The following is a 22,234-nucleotide window of genomic DNA, read 5'->3' as shown; positions in this document are numbered from 1 at the left end:
TGAACTCAGCCTGTTTGCTCCTCAGGACACAGCAATTCACAACGAATGAACAAGACATTCCTTCAAACCTCCTCCCTAGCAGAAAACAGAAGGAGATCAGGTTGTTCATCAATACCAACATCGCTCGCCTGTCACAGAAGAGCAGTGCCCAAAGGCTTTCATTACAGCCTGTGCCACTGAACAAGCTCATTAGATTTCGCTCTGCTGATCCCGCAAGGTAAACCTGCTCTTTTGAATTAAGGAATCTTTCTCCATGTAATGTATGGATTGTGCACAAAATAGAAAGTTACATCTTCTTCCCTCCCTCCCTCCCTTCCTCCCTTCCTTCCTTCTTTTTCAGAAAACAAACTTATTTTAGAGTTTTTCCCTTTTGCTTCAGTTCAGCATCATGTCTGACATATGTGAGTTGAAGCAGAATTTCATGTCTCCTTGAAACTAAACAGGGCTGACAGAGAGGCTGGCACGTAACAACTGCCCTTCACAGAAAGTCTGCTCTTTCTGGATGGAAAGCAGCACAGCACTTCACTCTGGCATAATTGGAATATGTAACCAATGACTATTACAGTGGTTGTGGTTACAGACCAGGTGCGATCATTGAGGACAGCAGCCCCTGCCCTTCCCACTCCGTGACACTGCCACAGACACTGAATTGCTCAGTGCATCATCCTAATAAATAGATTTTGGTACTTTCTAGTATTTCTTGCAACTTATACTAAAAAATTATGGAAAGCCTGAGTTCAGTTCACAACTCCAGATTTTACCTTACACCAAACTGAGTGAAGTGCCAGTTTCCTAGAATTGAGCAAAGTGAGTGGGATCTCTCCAACGCGCTTCAAACTCTTACTCATGGAGTGACGAGCTGAAATCCTAGAGATGTTTCCCTTGAAAACTGCAGTGGCAGGAGATACTCTCAGTGTATTATTAAGATCACAGAGTTTCATCTTCACAGTGCCCAAATGGCCAGAACATCAGGTTTGGGACCCCTTCACAAGATAACATTACATCTACATGATTTACCTTATCCAAGCTGAAGTACAAGGAAATGGATGGCTCAGTTCTGCCACCATTTCTTTGCTTGCTCTGGTAAAAGAGTACCATGTGATGGAGAAATTGTCAACAGCCACTTCCACTGCTGTGTTGTTCCTAACAACGTAAGAAGTAAGGCACAAAAAAATAAAGTACAAATAGCTTTCAAAAGTCTTTTGAGAAGGGATGCAAATACCTCTATTTTGGAGAAATCACTGGAAATGCATGCCTGCATTTCACATACTGTTTAGGAAACTTCAGTTATCCATGAAAATAAAAGAATAATTTAATCGACTGTAAGACTTTCAGAATTGATTCAATATAATAAAAATATTCAATCTGTTAAGGTAATTTGTGTAAAAGAGGAAGTAATTAAACCTTAAGAATATTAGAAATCACCAACACTAATGTACCTAGAAAACCTATTTTAATTTTGAAGACATAGTATACAGTAAATGGAAATACAAAGCTCTAATATCCTTAGGTAACATCATGATGCACCGTGCAGGGGAAAACAAGACCTTGGAAACTCCAGGCATTTTACTTTCATAAGACATTTTTGAGTATTTTTTGAAACCAGAGAGGATACAGCGATCACTTGCACTGGTAACTCTGGAAGTTGTAGTAAAGGTTATAATTTCCATACTGGTCAAGCGGACTTGGGGTAAGAGGACTGACCCTGCTGCTGTGTGGGTTTTTCGAGTAGGCAGCAATTTTGCCTTATACAAGCTCCCAGAGGAATGAGAAAATTTTAAATGTTTGGTTTTAAATGAGAGTTTGATTCTACATGACTTTCAACCCCACACAAATTTAGTTTAAACCTTGTTTTATAAAGATACCTTGACAGCAATGGATAATTAAGTCATAAAGCAAAGTGTTATATGAAAGTTATTAGGCTCTAAAGCAAGTGATTTTCGTATCTTTTCTTTCTGGTTGTTGCCTATAAGACACCTTCTCTCATTGCTTTAAGGGAAGAAAAAATGTCACCACGTTCTTGATACGACAGAAACGCATCGCTAATCACCTCACTTGACACCCAAGTTGCCTCACTTTAGATGCACATGCTTAGACTAATAATCTTCTGCAAACCTGTAACCCACAAGATTCTTCTGTTAAAAAACAACAACCAGAAACTTTGACTATCACCAAATTTATCTTCACCATCCAACAAATCAGTATACGTCTTCTATTTAAACTGCTTTTGTGTTTGGACTTATCTACTTTAGTCTCCAATTCTGCTTGTGAACAGCCTCAGCCAGCTGATTAGGCAACAATCAGAAAGGATTTGGCAGCTAATATCATGGGCTGTTGCAGTCCTGCAGCTGCTAACAATGTTTTCCAGCTGCTAGCTGTCTGGCCATTCAAAAGCACTTGTACTTTGATTCTTGCAAACCACTTGACAAGGTCGTAGAAGAAGTTTCCTTGGGGCCAGGCTTGGCCCACTGGGCACTATCAACTAGCAGCCAACTCCTGTCCTCACAACTGAGGATAATTAACATCTACAGTAACATACTATAGGATGAGACAGCTTTTCCACCACTGCCAATTTTTACCACTTCATATGTCTGAGCTAAGCTCTAGCCCAGATGCTAAGACAGCTTCCTCCATGCAATGGGGGTGATGTAAGTGTTTATCTGGGGATGCTCAGTTCAGGGTGGTCTTCTCGGCATTCCACAGCCCAGATCTCCTATATATTTCTCTGAAGACACACGGAGTGGCTGTTAGATCAACATGGGCCTGTTGCTGCCCCTGATTATCACCAAGAGTTTAAAGGCCAACATGTTTCATGAAAAAGAAATGTGAAGTGTCTCCCTCACATACACGTTAAAGAGCCTGGCACTCGGAACTGAACCACTCCACCAGTGCCACGCACCAAAAGGTTGCTAAAATTGAAATGCAGGCTCATGTCCTGAAAAGAACAAACCATACTTCCCTATTTTATGCAAAACTAGAACCCTGTAACAGTCTCCTTTGTCTTGAATGGCTGTGCTTCCCTCTCCTTTGCAGTATTAAAGCATGAAGAGAAACTTGTGGTACACATGAAATGCTTATATGACAGTTTATCTGCATCTTCAAACCTTCTATTTGGCAAATAGCCAAAACTGCAATGAGTGTTGATAAATTTCTACCATTGTTAAAGACCAGGAAGTACATTTATGGCTTATGTCTTAAATGAAACACAAAGGATGACATGGCAGGCAGGTTTTTTTTTTCCTTCAAATGTTTAGGGACATAACATTGTCCATTTTGCCCTTTATTATAACTGGAATCTTTCTTTTCTCCCTTTTTCACCATGATTTACTAACAAAACACCAATCAAAGATGCTGCCTCCTTTAACAGTTTCTATGAAAGAAAACAGCCTCTGGGGTCCCTCACCAAATGGGGCCAAAAATAAAATTACTAATATGCAGGTAGGCGTATAGGAGTGAATGAACTTTTATCCACAGAGTCACATGGGACCACAGAATAACAGAATGCTTGGAGTTGGAAGGGACCTCTGGAGGTCATCTAGTCCAACCACCCCTGCTCACACAGGTTCACCTGGAGTAGGTTGCACAGGACTGCATCCAGCAGGAAATTACTACTGTCAACAACCAAAACTCCTTAGCAGTTGTTTCTCTTCTTTTCCAGAGCCTGGTGCTTGGATTTCTGTAACTATGGTAATTGTGAAACTACTTTTCTTAAGCTAATATAAGCCATTATTTTTAAAACTATGATAAAATTGGATATAAGGGTGGAAGGGATCATTTTAACTCTCTTACATAATGAATCAAAGACCCTCACTAATAATTTCAGCATCTAACTACTACAACTTCTGTTTGAGTTGTTTTAAAGAAACATCCCTCAAGACATCTGGTGGCAGATAATTCCCCACAGTCTCATGATGCTGCTCAGTAGTAGACAGGTATGTATCAATCAAATTGGAAAGCTTTATCAAGAACCATGCTCATACTCCCAGATAGCCAAACAAAAAACAGCTCTAATAATATGTCTTACCCCATTCGCTTTGAACAAAGCAATGATTTCATCTCCCAAAATTTGTGAAAGGTTTAATCATCTTTTATTCTCAGTCAGCCATTTCCCATGTTCAACTGGGATTATCACAATGTTTTGCATAAAACAGTTCATGCCTGCTAATAAGCCACAACTATGCTATGATAAGCAGACAAATTCAAGTAGCATTCTAGAATGCTTGGTACTTAAAAGAGAATATGTATACACATGGAGCTTCAATTTTGCATGTATGTTGCTGCACAAATCTCTTACCTTTGTTTTGTTTCCACCACATCTTTCTACCTAGAAAGATTTGTACTTGTGCCTTAGATATCAGGTCTGAGCCCCATTGAAATTAACAGCAAAATTCCCCGTGACTTTAAGGGGACTGGTTCACTCTGTGCTGTTGTTACATGAACTTGAGGCTTTTGGAAAGAGAACAAAAATGTCTTTATTTTGCAAGTTAGTGGAGTACTGTACTGGTACTCTAAACAAATATAGCCTATGTCTCAAGGAATTTATGACCCATATATTAGTTTAATATGTAGTCCTAATATTTCAAGATACTGACTTAGTCCAGTTTGATATTATCTGCATGTGTCCATATGAGCTCTTTGTAGAATCCAACCTCGAAGATGTAATGCACAGTATGAATTCCTGTCCTCTTTCTTCCTGTTTTCATTATGGTTTCAACAAAATTTAGATCCAATCCTTGCATTTTTACTCCTATAACATGATTGCTCTTTTTAATGAGCAGCTACCAGGTACCCCATTGCTACTGTTGTTCCTTCCATTTGGTAAAAACCCTTAATTACAGAAAAATGCACTTTACTTAGAATTGGAGTTTTATTGTATTGGAGCTCAGCCTTGCACTGGTTTGTAAACTCTACAGAACAAGGTGTTATCACTGCAAAAAGTCACATTAAAAAAAAAAAATTAAAAAAGAAAGGAGAATGAAAAAAAGGATACAAATCCACAATCCCCTGCAAACATTCTTCTCTATAAACAGTTTGAATTTCTTTTAAAGGTCATTCCAGATTCCTTAAGCAGGTCTCTTTTTTAATCAAGTCATCAAAATTCTCTGAAACTCAGGTTTCTGAGGACTCAGACTGATGATGAGACAGTTTGCTTCTAGCCTGAATTTTGAAATAAATCTTGGAGCATTTCAAAACCAGTAATTTTCATGCTTCATGTACAATGCTACACAAAGCATTTAAAGTGTTTGTGTGGGCACTTCTGAAAGGCTCCTTTACTTGGCACTTTCCCATCTGATTTCAGCAATATGGGCAGGCCACGTGTTTTTGCAGTGGAAAACAGGATAGATGTTATTTCAGATGAGAGAGCTGCACACAACTGAAAGGACTGTGGAAGACCTGATTTCTATTTCTGGTCTCAGCCCAAGGAGAATTGTTCCTGGATGATGCTGGTAACTCACATCAGAGCCCCATGCCTCAGTTTTTCCTCTGTAACAAGAGGACATCTTTTGTAAAGCACTTCACAGGAAGCCTTTTAAAAAAAATCACTCCTTAGAAGTTCTCCACGTCGTTTTAAAATTAAAAATCTCTTTGCCTTTGCAATGAAGACTCGGCGACGAACACACAGGTCACAATTTTTCCCCTTGCTGAACATCAGGGAAGATGCAAACTGAATTGGGTTTCTAGGCCATGATCCTGCTAACTGCTCTTGTGCATGCTTCAATCTGTGATTCAAGGGAATCTCACTGGATGCATTGACTGAGCATCATTACTTCCAGAAGCCACAACTCACTACTTTCTTCAGTTAGACACAAATTATTTTCTGCTAAAAAGAAAAATGTTCTCAAGACAGCTGCAAATAAGACACAAGTTTTATTCCTGAGGTATTATTTATGAAATTTTATCTGTTTCTTGGCTCAGATCTCAAGCTGTAGGAAATTGCCACAGATCCATTACAGATCCATTATCATTAAAATGAATAGCAATTGGGAACCAGAACACACAATGGTTTAGGGAGGGCACTAACTTTCCGTCACCTATTTGTCTAGACTTCTCCATGATGAGAATTGAGTAACACCATTTAGCATCAGCTTTTCAAAGATGACCTTCATAAATATCTATTTGAAGATACACATACATATATATCTCAGGATCCTGTATTTTCTGGGATTTTTTGTGACGTGAAAATTACCAGCATTTTTGTGCATATACAAGAAGACTACCTTAATTGACTACGAATACATGTCAAAGAATGGTTTGTAACTTTATGACTGATGGAAAGTAAATGTATTTGGAATATTCTTTCATTATACCTGCTGGGTTCTAAGTTCATTTTTTTCGCCAAAATTCTTTGTCATTCCACTTTAATAATAAGATTTATTTTTTATAAAGTCAAATTTATCAGTTTAGATTGTCTCCCTGTTTGACTACAAAGAAGTGCTTTTATTTCTCTATGTGCACATTACCAAAATATTTTCTTTGTTTTTCTTCATTTCTGCCTTTTTTGTTTTGTTTTGTTTTATTTAAATAATAAATGGAAAAGCTTCGGGAAGGTTTTAAAATTTTTGAGAAAGAGACCTTTTTAGCAAGCCCTACCCTGCAAGAAATTATTCATTATTTTGTTCAAGAGAAGGGCAAGTTTTACACTGACCTCCAACCTTTTGTATGGAGGTGTCACTTCAGATAGTACAGGACTTTTCTTGTTCAGCAGAAAATGGTACAGTGAGATGGAAGAAACTGGATATTGAAGTTAAAAAAATTATCACGGGTGAAGTAATTGACAACTGAAACAAGCTGACCTAAGGCTGGTGAGTTTTCCAGTTTTTAACATCTCAATTTGATTCTAAATTCCTGCTCTGGCTGAACGAGAAACTTGCTGCAGGGATTATCAGTAATGCTCTATAGCTTATGTTAAGAAGGGACTCAAATTAGCTAGAACATAACCGCTCCTTCTGTTCTTAAAATCTGTGAATCATCCAAAAAGTTTTCTACCAAACCCACAGAAGAGTGAAGACTCAAATATTTCTGACGGGGAAAAAAAAGAAGCAAATAATCCCGCTCAAAAACTCCACATATTTATGTGAGGATTTCAGCAATAACTTGAAAATGTAAAGTACAGCTGAACTGTCAAGTCACTTGTAGACAGAAGAAAACTGCTAAAAACCTGTAATGCCAGTAGCATTTCTGGCACATCCCTCTCAAGTGCTGTTTCGTGCCGTGTCACCCTCTCTCCTGCCTCATTCACCCATCAACCTAATTTCTCACTCTCACACTTCTTTTATCACTTCCCTTATCATTCTGTTCTTTTGGGTTTGTTTAATCCTTTTGACACTATCAAGCCCAGCTACAAGAGGCACTTCTCCCCAGCACTTCAAGGCAATTGCGTATCCTTCCCTTGTGCATACAGCACAGGCAGTCAGGAGCAGAGTGGAGTCAGCAGGGAAAGACCACAGAGAGGGGGTGGAGAAACCTAAGCCCCTGCTACCACCAGCCACCCGATCACATGCTGGACTCCACAGCCAAATTAATGAGCACAGTGCCTTCTTCAGGAGCAATCCTGTGTAGCCGTTGCTGCACTCTACCAGTTCTTGAATTTTACGAGTGAAACTGTGAAAAAAACATGTAGGAATGTCATCAACAAAGTGGGCAACCAAGGAAAGCATGACCTTGATACCAACATGAGAAAAGCTCCTGCAGAAATGTGCTAAATGTGAAACCCTAAATGGCTTTTTATGAGATACAGCAGCCCTAATGCCCATTGTAAAAATAAGGAGTTGGGATAAGATCATTGCAAAAAGTTTGGTTTGCTGATAGACCTGATTGTGTTGGCATAACTCCCCTCAGTGACTTCAGCATGCTTGTGGAGTGAGGGAGAGCAGGACCAAGCTGCAGATAAGTCTGTCATGTGTTTTGCGTGCAGAGGGTTTTCCTGGGCAGCTACTCTCGGCATGCACCCCAACCCATTTGGTTGCCCACAGCTGCAGGTTTATTCTTAGTTTCAGGAATGCAAATCCTTGTGGACATGGTAATGGCCTCATGTCAGCAAGGAGACAGGTTTTCCCCTCAAAATATTTCTCTTTGTGGACAGGTCAGTTTCTGGATGCGGTTGCTAAGGGGGGTTTAGTAACATCTGATTTCTGAACCACATCAGTCACTTGAGGTGTCAAAAAGACTTGCCTGAATTAGACTGCTCTTGCTAGTTCTATAACCTGAACTACATGCAGTGCAGTGTGCTCCATTAAAAACTCCACTCTAGGCATGGGACTGAAGCATAAGATAGAGCCAAGCTCCTTCTGCTCTGCAGCCCAGTGAAGAAAAGTGAGAGGACAAACGCTGCAGGCTGGGCTGACTGGGTGGGTGCTGCACCCATGTGCTGGCAGAGCACTGCATCCTAGCCCATGGGCCATGGTGAGAACTGGTGCTCATGATGCCGTGAGACTTGTGGGCACACAGTGGTACGTTAAGAAGTCAAGGTGATGTGCTGTGTGGCTTTATAAGGCTTGATCTTTGTAAGCTCAGGCCCCTCTAAGTCTCCCGTGCTTGTCAAGGTGATCAGAATAAACTCCGGCAAACACAAGGACAATAAAAAGATCCCGCATTTCTCCATCAACTAGGAGGACAAAGCATGTTTCTTTGGCACATTTACCCCAGAAAATCCAGGAAAATGCCCATGCATATTCTAGAAAACTTCTTCCAGCCGTTCCAGTGCACAGACATCTTCTCTGAGAACAACATGCAGCCAAAATTATCCTGCTATTCCCTGGGAAAGAGTTCAGGTCTTAATGTAATAAATGTACAAGAATATAATTCAGGCAAGAACACCAAGGTTTCTATTTCTTCTAAAAGTTGATGGATTATAGTTTGCCCATTTAGCCTTTAATATTTATTGCAATGATTCTGAATATCCTGAGTAGTGCTGAACATCCTCCTATCCAATCTCCTTCCTTTGGACAGATTTCTCTCAAATATGGGAAAAATTTTATCCATTCTACCTACTAAGCCCTGCTTAGTCAAGCTATTCAGCTAAGTCATTACTAAAAATTCTCTTCTATTTTTAACCTTCAATATTCTTAGGATTTCTTTAATCATTACATGCTCCAGTTTGTGCCCTATGACAACATCTCATTAAGATGACCTTCCTGCTCAGATCCTTATGTAGTACAACTAGCCACTGCTCAGCTGAAGTCAGTGAAGGGACACTGATTTATGAGATCTGTCTCTTCATTACCTTAATTTCTGCTGACTCTTCAGTGAAAATGAGAATAGGAAAGGTGAAAAAATGACATGGGAATAAGACAAAATATATTATGAACAGGTTTTCTTCTTTGCTGAACACAAGCACTTTGCTCAAAGACAACCCCTGGGGAAATTCGGACATGTCAATAGTGTTCAATCAGTTTCTAAATAAGCTGTAATATACGATAAATTTCTGTAACAAGCAAGCAAATTTGCACCAATTAATGATCCTATAAACAAGAATCTATTGGTTTCAAGAACATATGAAAACTTCTTTTTGGTTAGGTGCCAAAATTTGGCTGATTTTTGTATGTTAGAGGAATCAGTCAATCTTGCCAAGTAATGTGGCTGAAAGCCTATGTCCTTTCCGTGGTGCAAGGCCGCTATAACTTCAAACAGCAGCAGAACTCCATACAAGCTATTTGCTCTATGGTCTTTGAAGAGCTGAACACATCCACTGTCAGAAGACAACAGACAACCCATTCGCCCACGAATCTGACATTGCGTAAAATTGTTAGTAGACTTTTTGCCAAGAATGCTAGCAATAAATTGAATGTAATGAAATGGAAAGTCAAACATCTTAGGAATGATTTATATAGAGATAAGTCTGTTCTTTGAGGAAGGACAATGAACTGGTTTCTCAGACCAGTCTGACAGCGTCCATATCAAAAATGAAATAATCTAAGCCAAGCAAAGCATAGTACTGCCAGGGTTCCAAAGGATGAGGAGAAAAGTAATAATTCCTGGAAGTTCTATTGAAACAAGCAGACCAATCCATCTGCAAAAGGTGCCTTGCACTATTTCATATATTGTACCTCCACAGTATTCCACTAATACAGTGACAATGGACAATACAAACAAGAAATTTAGGGGGATAAAACTGTGTCACCCTTGAAGTCAAAGCAAAACTTCACCATTTTCAGAATCAGGATTTCATCCTTGAGTGCTTTTATTTTCAAGTATTCACAGTGAGGAGGTGACAGGCTTTCAGCACTCAGCCTCTCTAATTGTCTGCTCTTAAAACTAAATTTTATTATCAGATTTTAAGAGATTTAACACCTAGCTCCACTGGCTTCTTACCTATTTCAGAAACCTCCTAAGAATAGTAACTAAAATAAATAACTTTGCTTGTTTCCATCATCATTGGGGGACTGTCTTCATACATCCTTTCTTCCTTCTCCTCCCTCTGTCCACCCTGCACTAGCATTCCTTCATTGCTCATTCTGGTCAGGGTTAATGTGAGGACTATTTCCTCTTCTTTCCCCTTCACTGCCTCTGTTCAAGACTTAGATGAAAGTCACTGTTTCTTCTAGTCAATATATAGCAAAGAGCTTTTATTGTTTTACTCAGGTATGTCACTTGGAAAAAGAAGAGGTATGGACCAGGGTACACAATACATTCAAGACCTCCTAAACACTCAATACTACTCTTTTGATCCCTTTAGGGATATAGGCAAACATATACCCCTAAAAAAGGCAGGAAAAAAATGTTTCCTAGTGTTTGCAGGCTTTCACAGGAAAGCCGGTGAAAATTCAAGGGAATCTGTCACCATAAATGATGGAATCCCAGAAGACAAGAATGGGGATTAGCCTGACTAAACATCTACCTGTGTCAACAGTGAAACAAAGCTCCATCAAACACTGATCAAGGCAACTCAACATCTGTGCTCCACCACCACCACCTCCCCCACTGACAGCTGGGCGTGCTTGCAAAACGTGTCTGCTTCTCCCCAACACCACTCCAAAGACTGCAGAGATCAGTGCAAGTGTGGCTCCCTGACAGCTCTGCCTAAGGACTTCGCACCAAAAGCATTTACAGGGCTATAAATGCTTTACTCTCCCTTGCTGCAAATAGATAAAGATTTTATTTCTCCCAAGAAGACAATCTTACTTACTTGGGATAGCGCCTCTGCTGAAAGATGGGCAGAATCTCTGTATCTTGATTAGAATGTAGAAGCAGTAAATCCCGAAATCTTTCTGTCAGGACAAAGAAAAAAAAAAAAGAAAAAAAGAAAAAAAACAAACCCAGACTGTGACTCTGCATTATAAATTCAGGCCACAAGTTAGCAAGCAGTAATATCAGTGAATTCTCTTCTCCAGCAATATTTAGCAGAGGACAAAGCTAAGCATATAGGGCCTAAAAATCACTGTTTCCTGTAAAAAACTTTTAATATTTTAAAATGTCTTTTTTTTCATCCAATAGTGAATTCTAGTAGTGTCTATAAGTTTCTGAGGTCCGCACAGAGGTCTTCTGGGTATCATGCAGAGACAGCCATAAACACTCCCTGCCTTGAACAGTGTAACCTAAACAGAAAGGAGGAGCCCCTAAGAATTCAAGGATCACAGTAGTCTAAACAAACATAGATTAATTAATTCATCTAAATTAAACTGCAGTACAAATCCTTTGGTAACTGACTTGATGTTTGCAAGGATGGTTGGAAGACTGGACTGCTTTTTTGTCACTGTCATCTATTGTCATCTATTTTAAAAATTGCATGATAGGATTATCTGCAGGAGGTAAAGCTTTTGTAACTTAATTTCACTGACCACCAAATGAAGGGATGGTTGTGCTTTGCATAGCTGCCTTTCTCTTATGCGTTTCTCTAGAGGTAGTTGGATGCAGTAAGTCAAGTGGGATCTGTAGGACCTTCTATCAGGCCTGATTTCTCAGTAGTGAAAGACGGAAACCTCCTCAAAATTCACATAATACCCAGATTCAGGGATAGAATAGGATTTCCCACCCAGATCAAATTCCTTTAGTACATCCTGTAGCTCTCCACAGCATGGGACATGCTCTGTTTCCTTCTTTCCTTCCATCATCTGCAAGCTTAATCTGTTCTACACTGGCACAGAATTTAGGACACAGGTGATGCCCTTTCCATCTCCTACCCTTCCTTCAATACCTTATAACTGCGGCTGAAAGTCTTCAGCTACAGTTATTATCCTTCTTTCGCTACACCAAAGTTTTGTAGCCTGTGTTGTGTGTGGCAGCTGTACCATGGATTTCTCTAAACTAACTCTCTTCCATGAAAGTTTTTCATTCTGGCAACTGAACCTGAGAGTAAGAGTAGTCCTCCTCCTCTTAGATTCTTACGTATATTAAAATATCCTCTAATAACAAGTTTATGGATAAGGAAATTACAGGACAGAAAACCATTTAGTTTTATGTAATGCTATGTCATCATAACTAAACTCCATTAATTTGGATACGGTTCTGCTATGTAGCCTCTAAAGTGGAAAGAAACCCACCCAAAACCATGCTTCATAAAGTTGTAAGACCTTGAAAAAAGCACAGTAAATTCAGAAAGAGGTCAGCTGTCTCACACCTCTAGTCTTTCCTCAGCTGGCTAAGACGTATTGCAAACATCTTGGATAAGAGACCAGGATCTGCCAGTGAAGAAAGAAGGGCTTATCTCTGTTCCTTTATTTCTACACCTCTTCAGATTCAATTCTGAAAAAAATAATTCATACCTGCAAAATTCTTACCACATCTTCAAAATGTAACTTAACCTTCCTGTACCTAATTAGAACAAAGACCAGATGTGGCCAACAAAAATAAATGCAATAAATGCAATGCTGTAAAGATGAAAGTTAAATCCAATGAGCACCTTTCAGGAAACAGCCTGCTCACTGTCTTGAGAAAAAGCTTGCCATTATGGCTACTTCTTGATCTCTTCCTGAATTTTTAGAAAGATGAAGAAGCTTGCTTTTCTTTCAGTCTTCTGGTACATGGCAGTAGACTGTACATACACATGCCCTATCATCCTTAAAGATGATACATTACCATCTTCAAAAGCCACTGGACAAGAACTGAAAGGCTTCAGAAAGCTTTCACCGATGCAAAAGATCCCCTTATGTTTCAGAGCTAGCACATTAACTTCCACCTCCACCTCAGTAATCTCCTCACACAACTGAAGCTACTGTTGCATTTCCAGGCATCCTCTACAAAAGCCTTCATTTGAACAACAGCCTTTCTGCGTGCGTGGTGGAGGAATGAGAGGAAGTTTACAATGGCAAACACAGTGACAGGCCTTCTTTCCATGACTTGAGGATTTTGATGTCTAGAACACAGTGCGAGACACCATGATTAAGGATCTGTCTTTGTGCTGGCATGGCTGATTTACTTTTGAGGGCCTGTAATCAGGTGTGACAGTGATATAAAATGTGGAGAGACATGCTCTTACTCAGTTCAGTGCTGCACAACACCACATTACAGGTAGGTGAGTGAAGCTGGTTTCTCAGATGTTGGTAAGGGTCTGTGACTCTCTGGGAGAGACAAAACACATCTCAGTGAGTGTGCAGATATGTCCCGCCTCACTGTTCTGTCTGAGATGGATATCACCCAGGCAGAGAGACATATTCCATCTCTATCTCCTACTCCATGACTTTTTCTTGTGCTGCTGCCCTTCCACATTGATCGAGGCCACCTGGCTGCACTCCAGGACTCAATTCAGCAAGCAGTGATCTTGAAAATATTTTGAATAGTAATGTGACAGGGCTGGCCAGCACTGGAGCAAAAGCAGCCAAGTTATGGCATCTGAAATTGGCCTGAACAGTTTTCCTACTAGATCTTGTTTTAGTTAAAGTCAACTTTTTTTCCCCCCCACACTATGGCAAATTTCCCAGACAGATGTATTTTCTTTTCACCATACAACTTTACTCATTTTTCCATGTGGCGTGGTTTAACCTCAGCCAGCAACCAAGCCCTACACAGCTGCTTGCTCACTCCCCCCACAGTGGGATGGGGGAGAGAATCAGAGGAGTAAAAGCAACAAAACTCATGGGTTGAGACAAAGACAGTTTTTTAGGACAGACAAGGGAAGAAATGATAATCATTATAAAAATAGTTAGAATATACAAAACAAGTGATGCACAATGCAATCAGCTCACACTTGCCAATCAATGCCCAGCTAGTTCCTGAGCACTGGCTCCTGACCAGCTGTGGTAGTTTAGTGAGCTTTCCTTAGTTTATGTACTGATGCCATATGGTGTAGAATATCCTTATGACCAGTTGGGGTCAGCTGTCCCAGCTGTATCCCCTCCCAACACCTTATATCTTCCAGCCTTCTTGCTGGCAGGGCAAGTAAAGATGAAAAGTCCTTGTCTTAGCATAAAGACGACTTGGCAGCAACTAAAACATCAGTGTGTTATCAACATTATACTCATCCTAAATCCAAAACACAGCACTATACCAGCTATTAGTAAGAAAACTGACTCTATTCCAGCTGAAACCAGGACACCATAGAAACACACTATAAGGTAATATTGCACCTCATCTCAAATCTATCCTACAACTTCTCCCAGCACATTTAACCTCCATGTCCTGTAAATCCTCTTAAGAGCAATGGCATGCAGAAATCTTTAGGACTAATTTGTCCCACGGGACCATTGTGTACACATGTCACTTTTCAGCTCTGTGATGTTCACCTATTACACATATGTGTGCATAGTACCAAAGTCACTCTAGTACAAATGACACTATTGCCTTTAAGGACTATCCAGCAAGGTGATGAGGGAGGTGACCAGAGCCTTGGCAGCTACTGACAGCACAGGTACTTTTGGTGCTCTTACAAAAGTAAATATGAGAAGATTAATGCTTTACAAGAGAAGGCTTTTCAATTTGCAAGAACAAAGTCACAATGATAGCTTCCCAAATGGGGGAGAATTTCTTCAGAAACCTAAGACCTTGTTCTAATTCACGCTACAACAACAAATGAAAGACTTGAGAACTAATGAAACCAATAATTAGAGCATTTTTACATTATTTTCATTTGCAATCAGTAGTTGATCAATAGAACTAAAACAAGTCACAGTCTTTTCATTACTTGGGTAATTTTAGAGAGGTGTCTTCCAAAATTTAATCTTTTTTCCTGTGATGCTTTTGTCTAAGTGTTGTCTAAGTGTTGGCCAAGGTGGTTTACTTCTGAAAACTGGCGATTATCTTCTCTTTTCCTCATTCTGTTCATGCTATTTGCATGAGTTTAAGTCTGCACCAGCTAAAGGATTGTTCACATTGTTCTGAGATCAGCTATACCACTGTTTGTTTTGCTGCTCCACTGAGTGTGACACTGCAGCCTGTCTCCCTGATGCTCCCGTAAGTTTGCTCACAGGACAAAGTTCTCAGAGACACCAAGAAGGGTTGTTTAGTCACGTCTTATGCTCAAAGTTATGTTTTCAATACGATGAGTGCTTCAACTTCATCCTGGCTTTCATTTTGAGTGTACAGTTCCTTCCAAGTCCTTTATCAGTGAGAAGTCCTCAGTTAAATTTAGGCAGTCTCATTGAGACCATCCATGTTTAGCTAAACATGTAGCATAGTTAGTTACCTGTGATGACCGGGGGCTGGTTGAAATAACACAATCTTATGCCCTGTCCTCCTAAATGAGGAAGGTTGCAGACCATAAAGAAGAAGTTTGCCATTGAAATCTTCATGGATTTAACCTGTTATATATATATATATATATATATATATATATATATATATATATACACACACCTTTCTTCCCTGCTTTTTATCTAATTTTTCTTATCTCTATTCTATCTTTTGCTCCTCCTCCCCCTCCCAGCATAACATATTCACAAGCCAGTCACTGGAATCTCAGTTATAAATGCCCTTACCATCTTTATGGTAACTCCCGTTATGGCAAGCCAGTTAATCTACAAGGACAGAAGGTTGCATTTCAAGAGAAATTTTCCCTTTAAAATATTTAGATTATTTAGATTAATGCCATATTTGTTCTCAAACAGAATGGGGTTGTGCTCAGTATGGTGTGTTGACAGTAGTGTCAGAAAAATGAGAGCAAGTATGGGCATACGGTCTGAAGGTCACTCAAACTGATTACACAGTCAAGTTTGCTTCTTCCAGGATACACTATTACAGAAGGGGAAAGAGAGACAAAGGAAATTTTTGCAATATTTTAATATCTGGGGCTTCTCAAAGAAAAGAAAAATAATTTGTATAGAAGGTCCCTGTGAGTTAAAACACATTATTATTCACATTCTGTAGACAGAAACGCACTGTGGCACAAGGAGCACTGGCCTTGTTTTTTAAAGCTGTCACGTCCCTGAAGCTCTTATTGCTTTAGCACTTCAAAAATTATGCCAAAAGTCACACACTGCAGTCGTGTAAGGTTTGACTTTAAAAGTCAGGTCTTGTGATTGTCTTTTCCTGCTCCTTCTTTTTACAAAATACCTTACAGAAAATAACAGCAAAGTCACTCCACTTTCACTGTGATTTCACTCTGCTGAATTCCAAGGATCTTGAAAAATCAAATCCCTGCTCCTTCAGAGTTTGACAGGTATGAACTTATGAGGTCACTGCAGTATATAACTGCAGTCTGAGACATTACTGGTTTGTTTATCCCAACCACCATTTACCCAGTGCCTTGTGACCATTTTCTGAAACTCTAATAAAAAAAGGTTGAATTGCATGCAATCAACTCAATTAAGAACACCATTAAACTGATGGCAATTGGCTTTTAAAGGATAAGGATTTTTTTAATACCAGTTTTACGGATTTTTTTAGAAATGAAGTTAATAAGAATAAATAGAAATGCGATGAGGAAGCAACCAGAGAATGGGAGAACAGAATAGCTTAACCAGTTATAAGGTACAGAAATTGCAGGTCAGCAGCCAGCCAAGCTGCCTACCAAATGGTCTATCAATAGTGGCACTCTTCTACATTTGGATATTTTGTAGTCATGTTTCTGTAATTATCTCTTCTGCATTCACTGAGAAACAAATATCAGTTCCACCTTTCACCACAAGAACATTTGTAAGTCCTCCAATTTCAAACTAAAAAATCTGCTTATTTATGCAAAATGCACAGTGGTCTGAACACCTTTCATGTCATGAATAACAACTTGCAATAATTAAAACAAAATAAATTTAAAAAGAAGTCAGCTTTCTTAAAACTGCTGGTGATATTTAATAGGATTTGAGATCCACTAATCTAACTTGTTTTCAAGCTCTGTAAATTTGGAAATGCTGTCATAAGTAGTTCCACAGTGCCTTGTAAAAATAAAAGGCATTTAGGAAGAAGGCCTTGCCAGTTAAGGACTATAAAACTATGATGAGCAACAAGATGTCATAAAAATGAAATGTCTGATATTTTAGTTTGACCTGTGGCTTATTAATGGCCAAAGTTCTTGAAGTTAAGGAGCTATCACTTCTCTCCTCTTGAAGAGTCAGTGCTACAAATATCCTCCATCAGATTAAAAGGGGAGGAAAAAAAAGATGATGAGTTAATGCTGATGATCAAAAGGTTCCAAAATGATTACATCATCAGCCTTGGAATTCCCCTGAAACATACATATTTTGCTGATAGAGACAAGCTTTTTGACCAGATTGAACTTCCATGATTCTCAGTCCATTAGGCCTCGCAGAGTTAATTCTCCTGTTTTTTCACCATCGTTTCCTTCCCTCTTGATCAGTCATCTGAAAGACTAATTAGAGCCATTATTTACAGAGCTACTGAAAACCCCTGAAAACTAGCAAAAACCCAGAAAGTTGAAAACTATATATAAACCCTTTGCTGTTTATATTTATTTAAGGGAAATAGAAAAGCCTTTACAGAAAGGCGAATGGACTCTTCATTTTCCAAGGCAGGTGAATAAACAGTGATCATCCTTCCTTTCAACTTTCTTTTGCAGGACTTTAGCTTATTTAAGCAGATGGGGAAAAATAAGGAATTCAACAAATCATTTCACAGGTCTGCAATGAACCTCCAGTCACTCTGGACCTGCAGAATAGTCCTCCTTTCTTTAAAGAAAGTCTGTGTATGCTCCGCTTTCTCTCCTAACCTACCTTTGCATTCTAAAAAGCTCCTTCTCTTTTCTCTAGCTGTGTGCTTACCAGTTCAAAATCATTCTCCCTCCCTGATTCCAGCATCACCAACTCCTTTTCCTGCTGCAATGTTAGCTGCTTTCTTGTGTCTTTAAATTGTCCCGACTACTACATCAAAATTGACGTGGAAGGATTTATTTCTAGCTAGATCTCCCTTATATACACTACAATCACACATCTTGCATAATTTAGGTAGGTATACCCATATATCAGCCAATGAAGAAAGAGAGCAAAACCCAGTTCTTGTCCCAGGAACCTTAAAAGGTTGGAAGGAAAAGGCATCACTTGTTTTGTTTCAAAAAAAGGAGGAGAGATTCTGAGGACCATATTTGTACTGCATTTTGTACGACTGACCTGGCAAGACATCACTGAGTGACCCAGACTGCCTATTAGCTACACTGCCCAACCCAGGCTCCCCAGACAGCCAGGGAAGAGAAGCAGACACAACGCCAAAGTCAAGCAGCCTGGGTGCTCCATACTGAGCTGGAAATCCTTTTGAAGGTAACATAGCAACTCCCTAGTGGAGCAGGGAATTAGCTGACTGCTGAGCACCAATATCTTAGTCAAGGAACATTTTTTGCCTTAGAGATACCTACTATACTTGAAATCTATTTCTGTCGTGACAGTACACCTCATTCCACAACTCAGCACTTACAAAGTGCAACAGTAAAACACAGTTTCTAAACAACACAAAACTTCAACTTAAAAAAAAATACCTTTATAAATACATGCTCTGGAGGAAACATTATTTATGCAGATTTTTTTATAGCACTGCATTCTACAGCTGCTGCCTTTGGCCATGAAGGGTTGTACTTTGCTTTTTGAATTCCCCATGAGCAAATGCAGGGAGGCTCAACTACCATTTCCTTCACTAGTGCTGTACTATCCTCTTTCACAACACGCCAGAAGAAATGATTAGACATCAGTATATCCTTTTGGGCTTTAAGATAATGTTGTGACATTTGATCTAAAAAGTCCTTACACTCATAGAAAAAGAAAAAAAATACTCAAACTATGCAAATCAGGGAGGATTCAACTAGTTCTCTCTTTGTAACTTGTAATCTGATACAGAAACTGGAGAAAGCCCAACCTTTCAAAAGCTACATGGAATTTTTTAACACTGAAATGGAGCTACTATCCAGCTGTGCAATTACTGCAATACTATCCAGCTCTGCACATCTCCAGAGAGTTTGCCTCTAAGAGGCTGAGCAAAGGCACAATTCATCAGGCTGTACTGATTCACACCAAGGCCCCCCTACTCTATTATCTGGCTTCATTTGCAGACACATCTATAGAAGAATGATCACAGAGTAAGACTCTTCTGCTTTCAACCTTTTCTATGTCAGTGCATCTCCTGAGTCTAAGGTGGTTTGCCCATTAAGAAATTCTTAGACTTCTCTTTAAAGTACTTGCCCAATCCCCATGTAAACCTATTCCATTTGACAAGGAGTTCCATGTGTTTCTCACCTACTACATGAAGATTCATCACCCTACGTTTGCCCTGAAATCTCACTGACTGTATTTGATGACCAAAAACTCTGATACTGGCAGAAACTGTGAACAATCAGGCCCTACCCAGCACTCTTCCAGTGTTATGCATGATTTTGCAGACTGTGGCTATCTATATTCCCCTGAATTATATCTTTTTCAGGCTAAAGAGCCCCTGCATAGTCAGTCATCCCATGTTTGGAAGCCTCGCCACACTTCTGATCATCTTTGCCGTTCCTTCCTGAACCCTGGCCAGTGTTATGTCTGAATGATGAAGACCAGACCTGCACACAGGATTGAAGTCCTGGTAGCACCACGTTAACACTCACCAGCTGCACAGTCATCTCCTTGGCTTTACTCTCCACTCCACTCCTAGTAATTTTCCCCTTTATTGCTGCTGAGCACTAAGCTGATGTCTTCGTGGAAATAGTTATCATGACTCCGAAGTGTTATTCTTGGGCTGCCATGGTCTCATAATTGCCAGCCATGTGTATTAGCATGTCACCAAATATATTAAACACCAGCACATACCCACATGCATACATTCACTGGTATTTTTAGCCAGGTCTAAAAATAGGTTTGCAAGTGTAATATATTTTATACATTTGAACAAGCTACAAGAACTTTTCATTAAACAGATTTATATGGCAGTCACAAAATAAAGGAATTAATCTTATCCAAGACTGAAATTCTGTACCATAACAAAACTGCCACCACTCACTGTGAACTCATTCTTGGGCTTTTGCCTATTCCTATTTGGTGTCAATTTAAACTGTAAGCATGGGATCATTTCACCTTCTTACAGAGACAGATTCATTATTTCTCTCAAACATACAAATAAATTACTGTATAATAACTACACAGAATCACATTATAGTTGAGGGCAGAAGAAATCTTAGGAGATTATCTAGTCCTGCTCTAAGCGTGGTTAGAAAGAGCAGGTTGCTTATGGCCATGTTCAGTTGGGTTTTATGTGTCTCCAAGGCTGGAACCAGATGGTTTTTAAGGTCCCTTCCAGCCCAAACCATTCCATGATTCTAGGATATAATCAGCGGGTCTGCTTATGGAAAAGAAATGGAATACAATATTTTGTGCTGTTCCCATTGATTGCCCCCTCTGGATAAAACTGCAAACCCATGTCTGTTTGATGAGAGGGACACAGCTGGTTAGGAGACAACTTTCCCCACCCAGCTGATAGATATGCAGGCAAGACACTGCCCTTCAATAAGCTTCAGACAGCCTGGGCAGGTTAAATACTGGCTTCTCTTAGTTGGGGCAAGGATGGGGAAGAAGGGGAAACGCCAAAGAAAAAAGGAGTTCGCAAAAGAGAATGGGGTTTTCCTTGTTAATTCACCCTCCCTCACAGTCCTGGAATATAAAATAGAGATTGCCCAACCCTCATCCTTCCAACAGCAACCTTGAGCCATGCTGCTGATCACCAATGCTGCTAATCACTGAGGCTTAGCTGACCTTAGAGGGATCATCAGGCATAACCTGGCCTTGCTCACAGCCAAGATGTGTGAATACCTGCATGGAAGGTGCTAAGTTGTTCCCAGAGGGCCAGAGGGGAAGCTGCAGTGTGCTGGATACTGAGCTCGGAGTGAACAGCACTGACAGACACCCTGTGCAGGAAATGCCTGTCCAGCCAAACACTTAGCTGAACTGAACTGCTAGAAATAACAGTGTGGGTGCAAGCAAGAAATAAAAGAAGAAACAGGGTACTGAGGGACTCCACTGATATCTAAAAATCATTTCCCCAGTGTTTTCAGCTGCCTGTCCCTTTCAGAGAACACATGCAATTTTTTGTCTAAAAGCACTAGTTACACTGAAACATAACACAGGATAATGTGGTCAGAGCTCAGCTGGATCCTATTTTCTATATAAATTTTGCTAGTCAGCTGGGGATGATCCACTGGGAAGAAATGTATATTTTTTCCAAAGATCTAATCACATCTGAGGTTCTATTTCTTATAACATCTCTCAAAGGGCAATATCAAAACCTTAGCAGGAAATCATTCAAATGACTGACAAATGAAATGAGCCATTAGATACTGTTTTCCTCTTTTTTGTTTTGATAGGTGATAAAACGTAATGCATACAAGTGTATCAGAAGATGTATCCAAAGCATGGTTTAATTTCACCCTGATATGAGCAATTCTGTTATTTCTTCTTATATTTGAATTAGACAAGTCATTCTCGAGAACTTAAGACGGACAACTGCCTGAATATAAACTACTACATACAACCTAGTCTGGGTAGTTTTCATTTATTTTTAATTCATAATTTCTTACAAATACCTTTATTTGTTGACTTAGCAGTAGCTCTTGTGTAGACTTTCATTAAAATATGCTGTGGGATTTTCCCTTGGATTGTCATCTCCATCCTTCAACTACAATGTTATGAACATAATGAAATATTAAATAGACATGTTTTTACATGACAGAAAGTCTGTTATTACTCAAGGCAACAGAAGAAGTATTTTCAGCCTTGAATGGGAGACGAAAGCTGAAAAATGTTACTATGCAATACTACACTGTTAACCATTCTCCAGAACAAAGAACAAGTGGTTTAACATGATTTGGATCAAACAGTTCCTCACATCACTGTAAGGAAATAACTTGGCACATCTTTTTCAGAAAAAGTGATTTTGCCAACTCCTCTAAGTATAAACT

At 39.5% G+C, this 22,234-nt stretch overlaps 1 protein-coding gene and 1 long non-coding RNA gene across 3 annotated transcripts in view; one reads left to right on the top strand and one right to left on the bottom strand.

The window, feature by feature from the left end:
- Nucleotides 1-22,234, top strand: part of LOC121662649 — a 787,841-nt gene that overhangs the window by 393,775 nt on the left and 371,832 nt on the right. The gene's annotated exons all lie outside the window — the stretch shown is intronic.
- NOX4 (NADPH oxidase 4) overlaps nucleotides 1-22,234 on the bottom strand; it is a 113,761-nt gene that overhangs the window by 36,432 nt on the left and 55,095 nt on the right. For both annotated transcript variants that reach the window (XM_042024028.1, XM_042024029.1), the window contains one exon: nucleotides 11,126-11,207. In XM_042024028.1, coding sequence (XP_041879962.1) covers nucleotides 11,126-11,207 — 82 coding nt within the window. The remainder of the gene's footprint in view (nucleotides 1-11,125; nucleotides 11,208-22,234) is intronic.

Source organism: Corvus kubaryi, unplaced genomic scaffold (assembly GCF_017639235.1).
Source record: "Corvus kubaryi isolate FWS band 111438036 unplaced genomic scaffold, C.kubaryi_AGA036_p1.0 37260, whole genome shotgun sequence".
Taxonomy (NCBI): domain Eukaryota; kingdom Metazoa; phylum Chordata; class Aves; order Passeriformes; family Corvidae; genus Corvus; species Corvus kubaryi.
The sequence above is the reverse complement of the archived record's forward strand: the minus strand, read 5'-3'. Positions and strand labels throughout refer to the sequence as shown.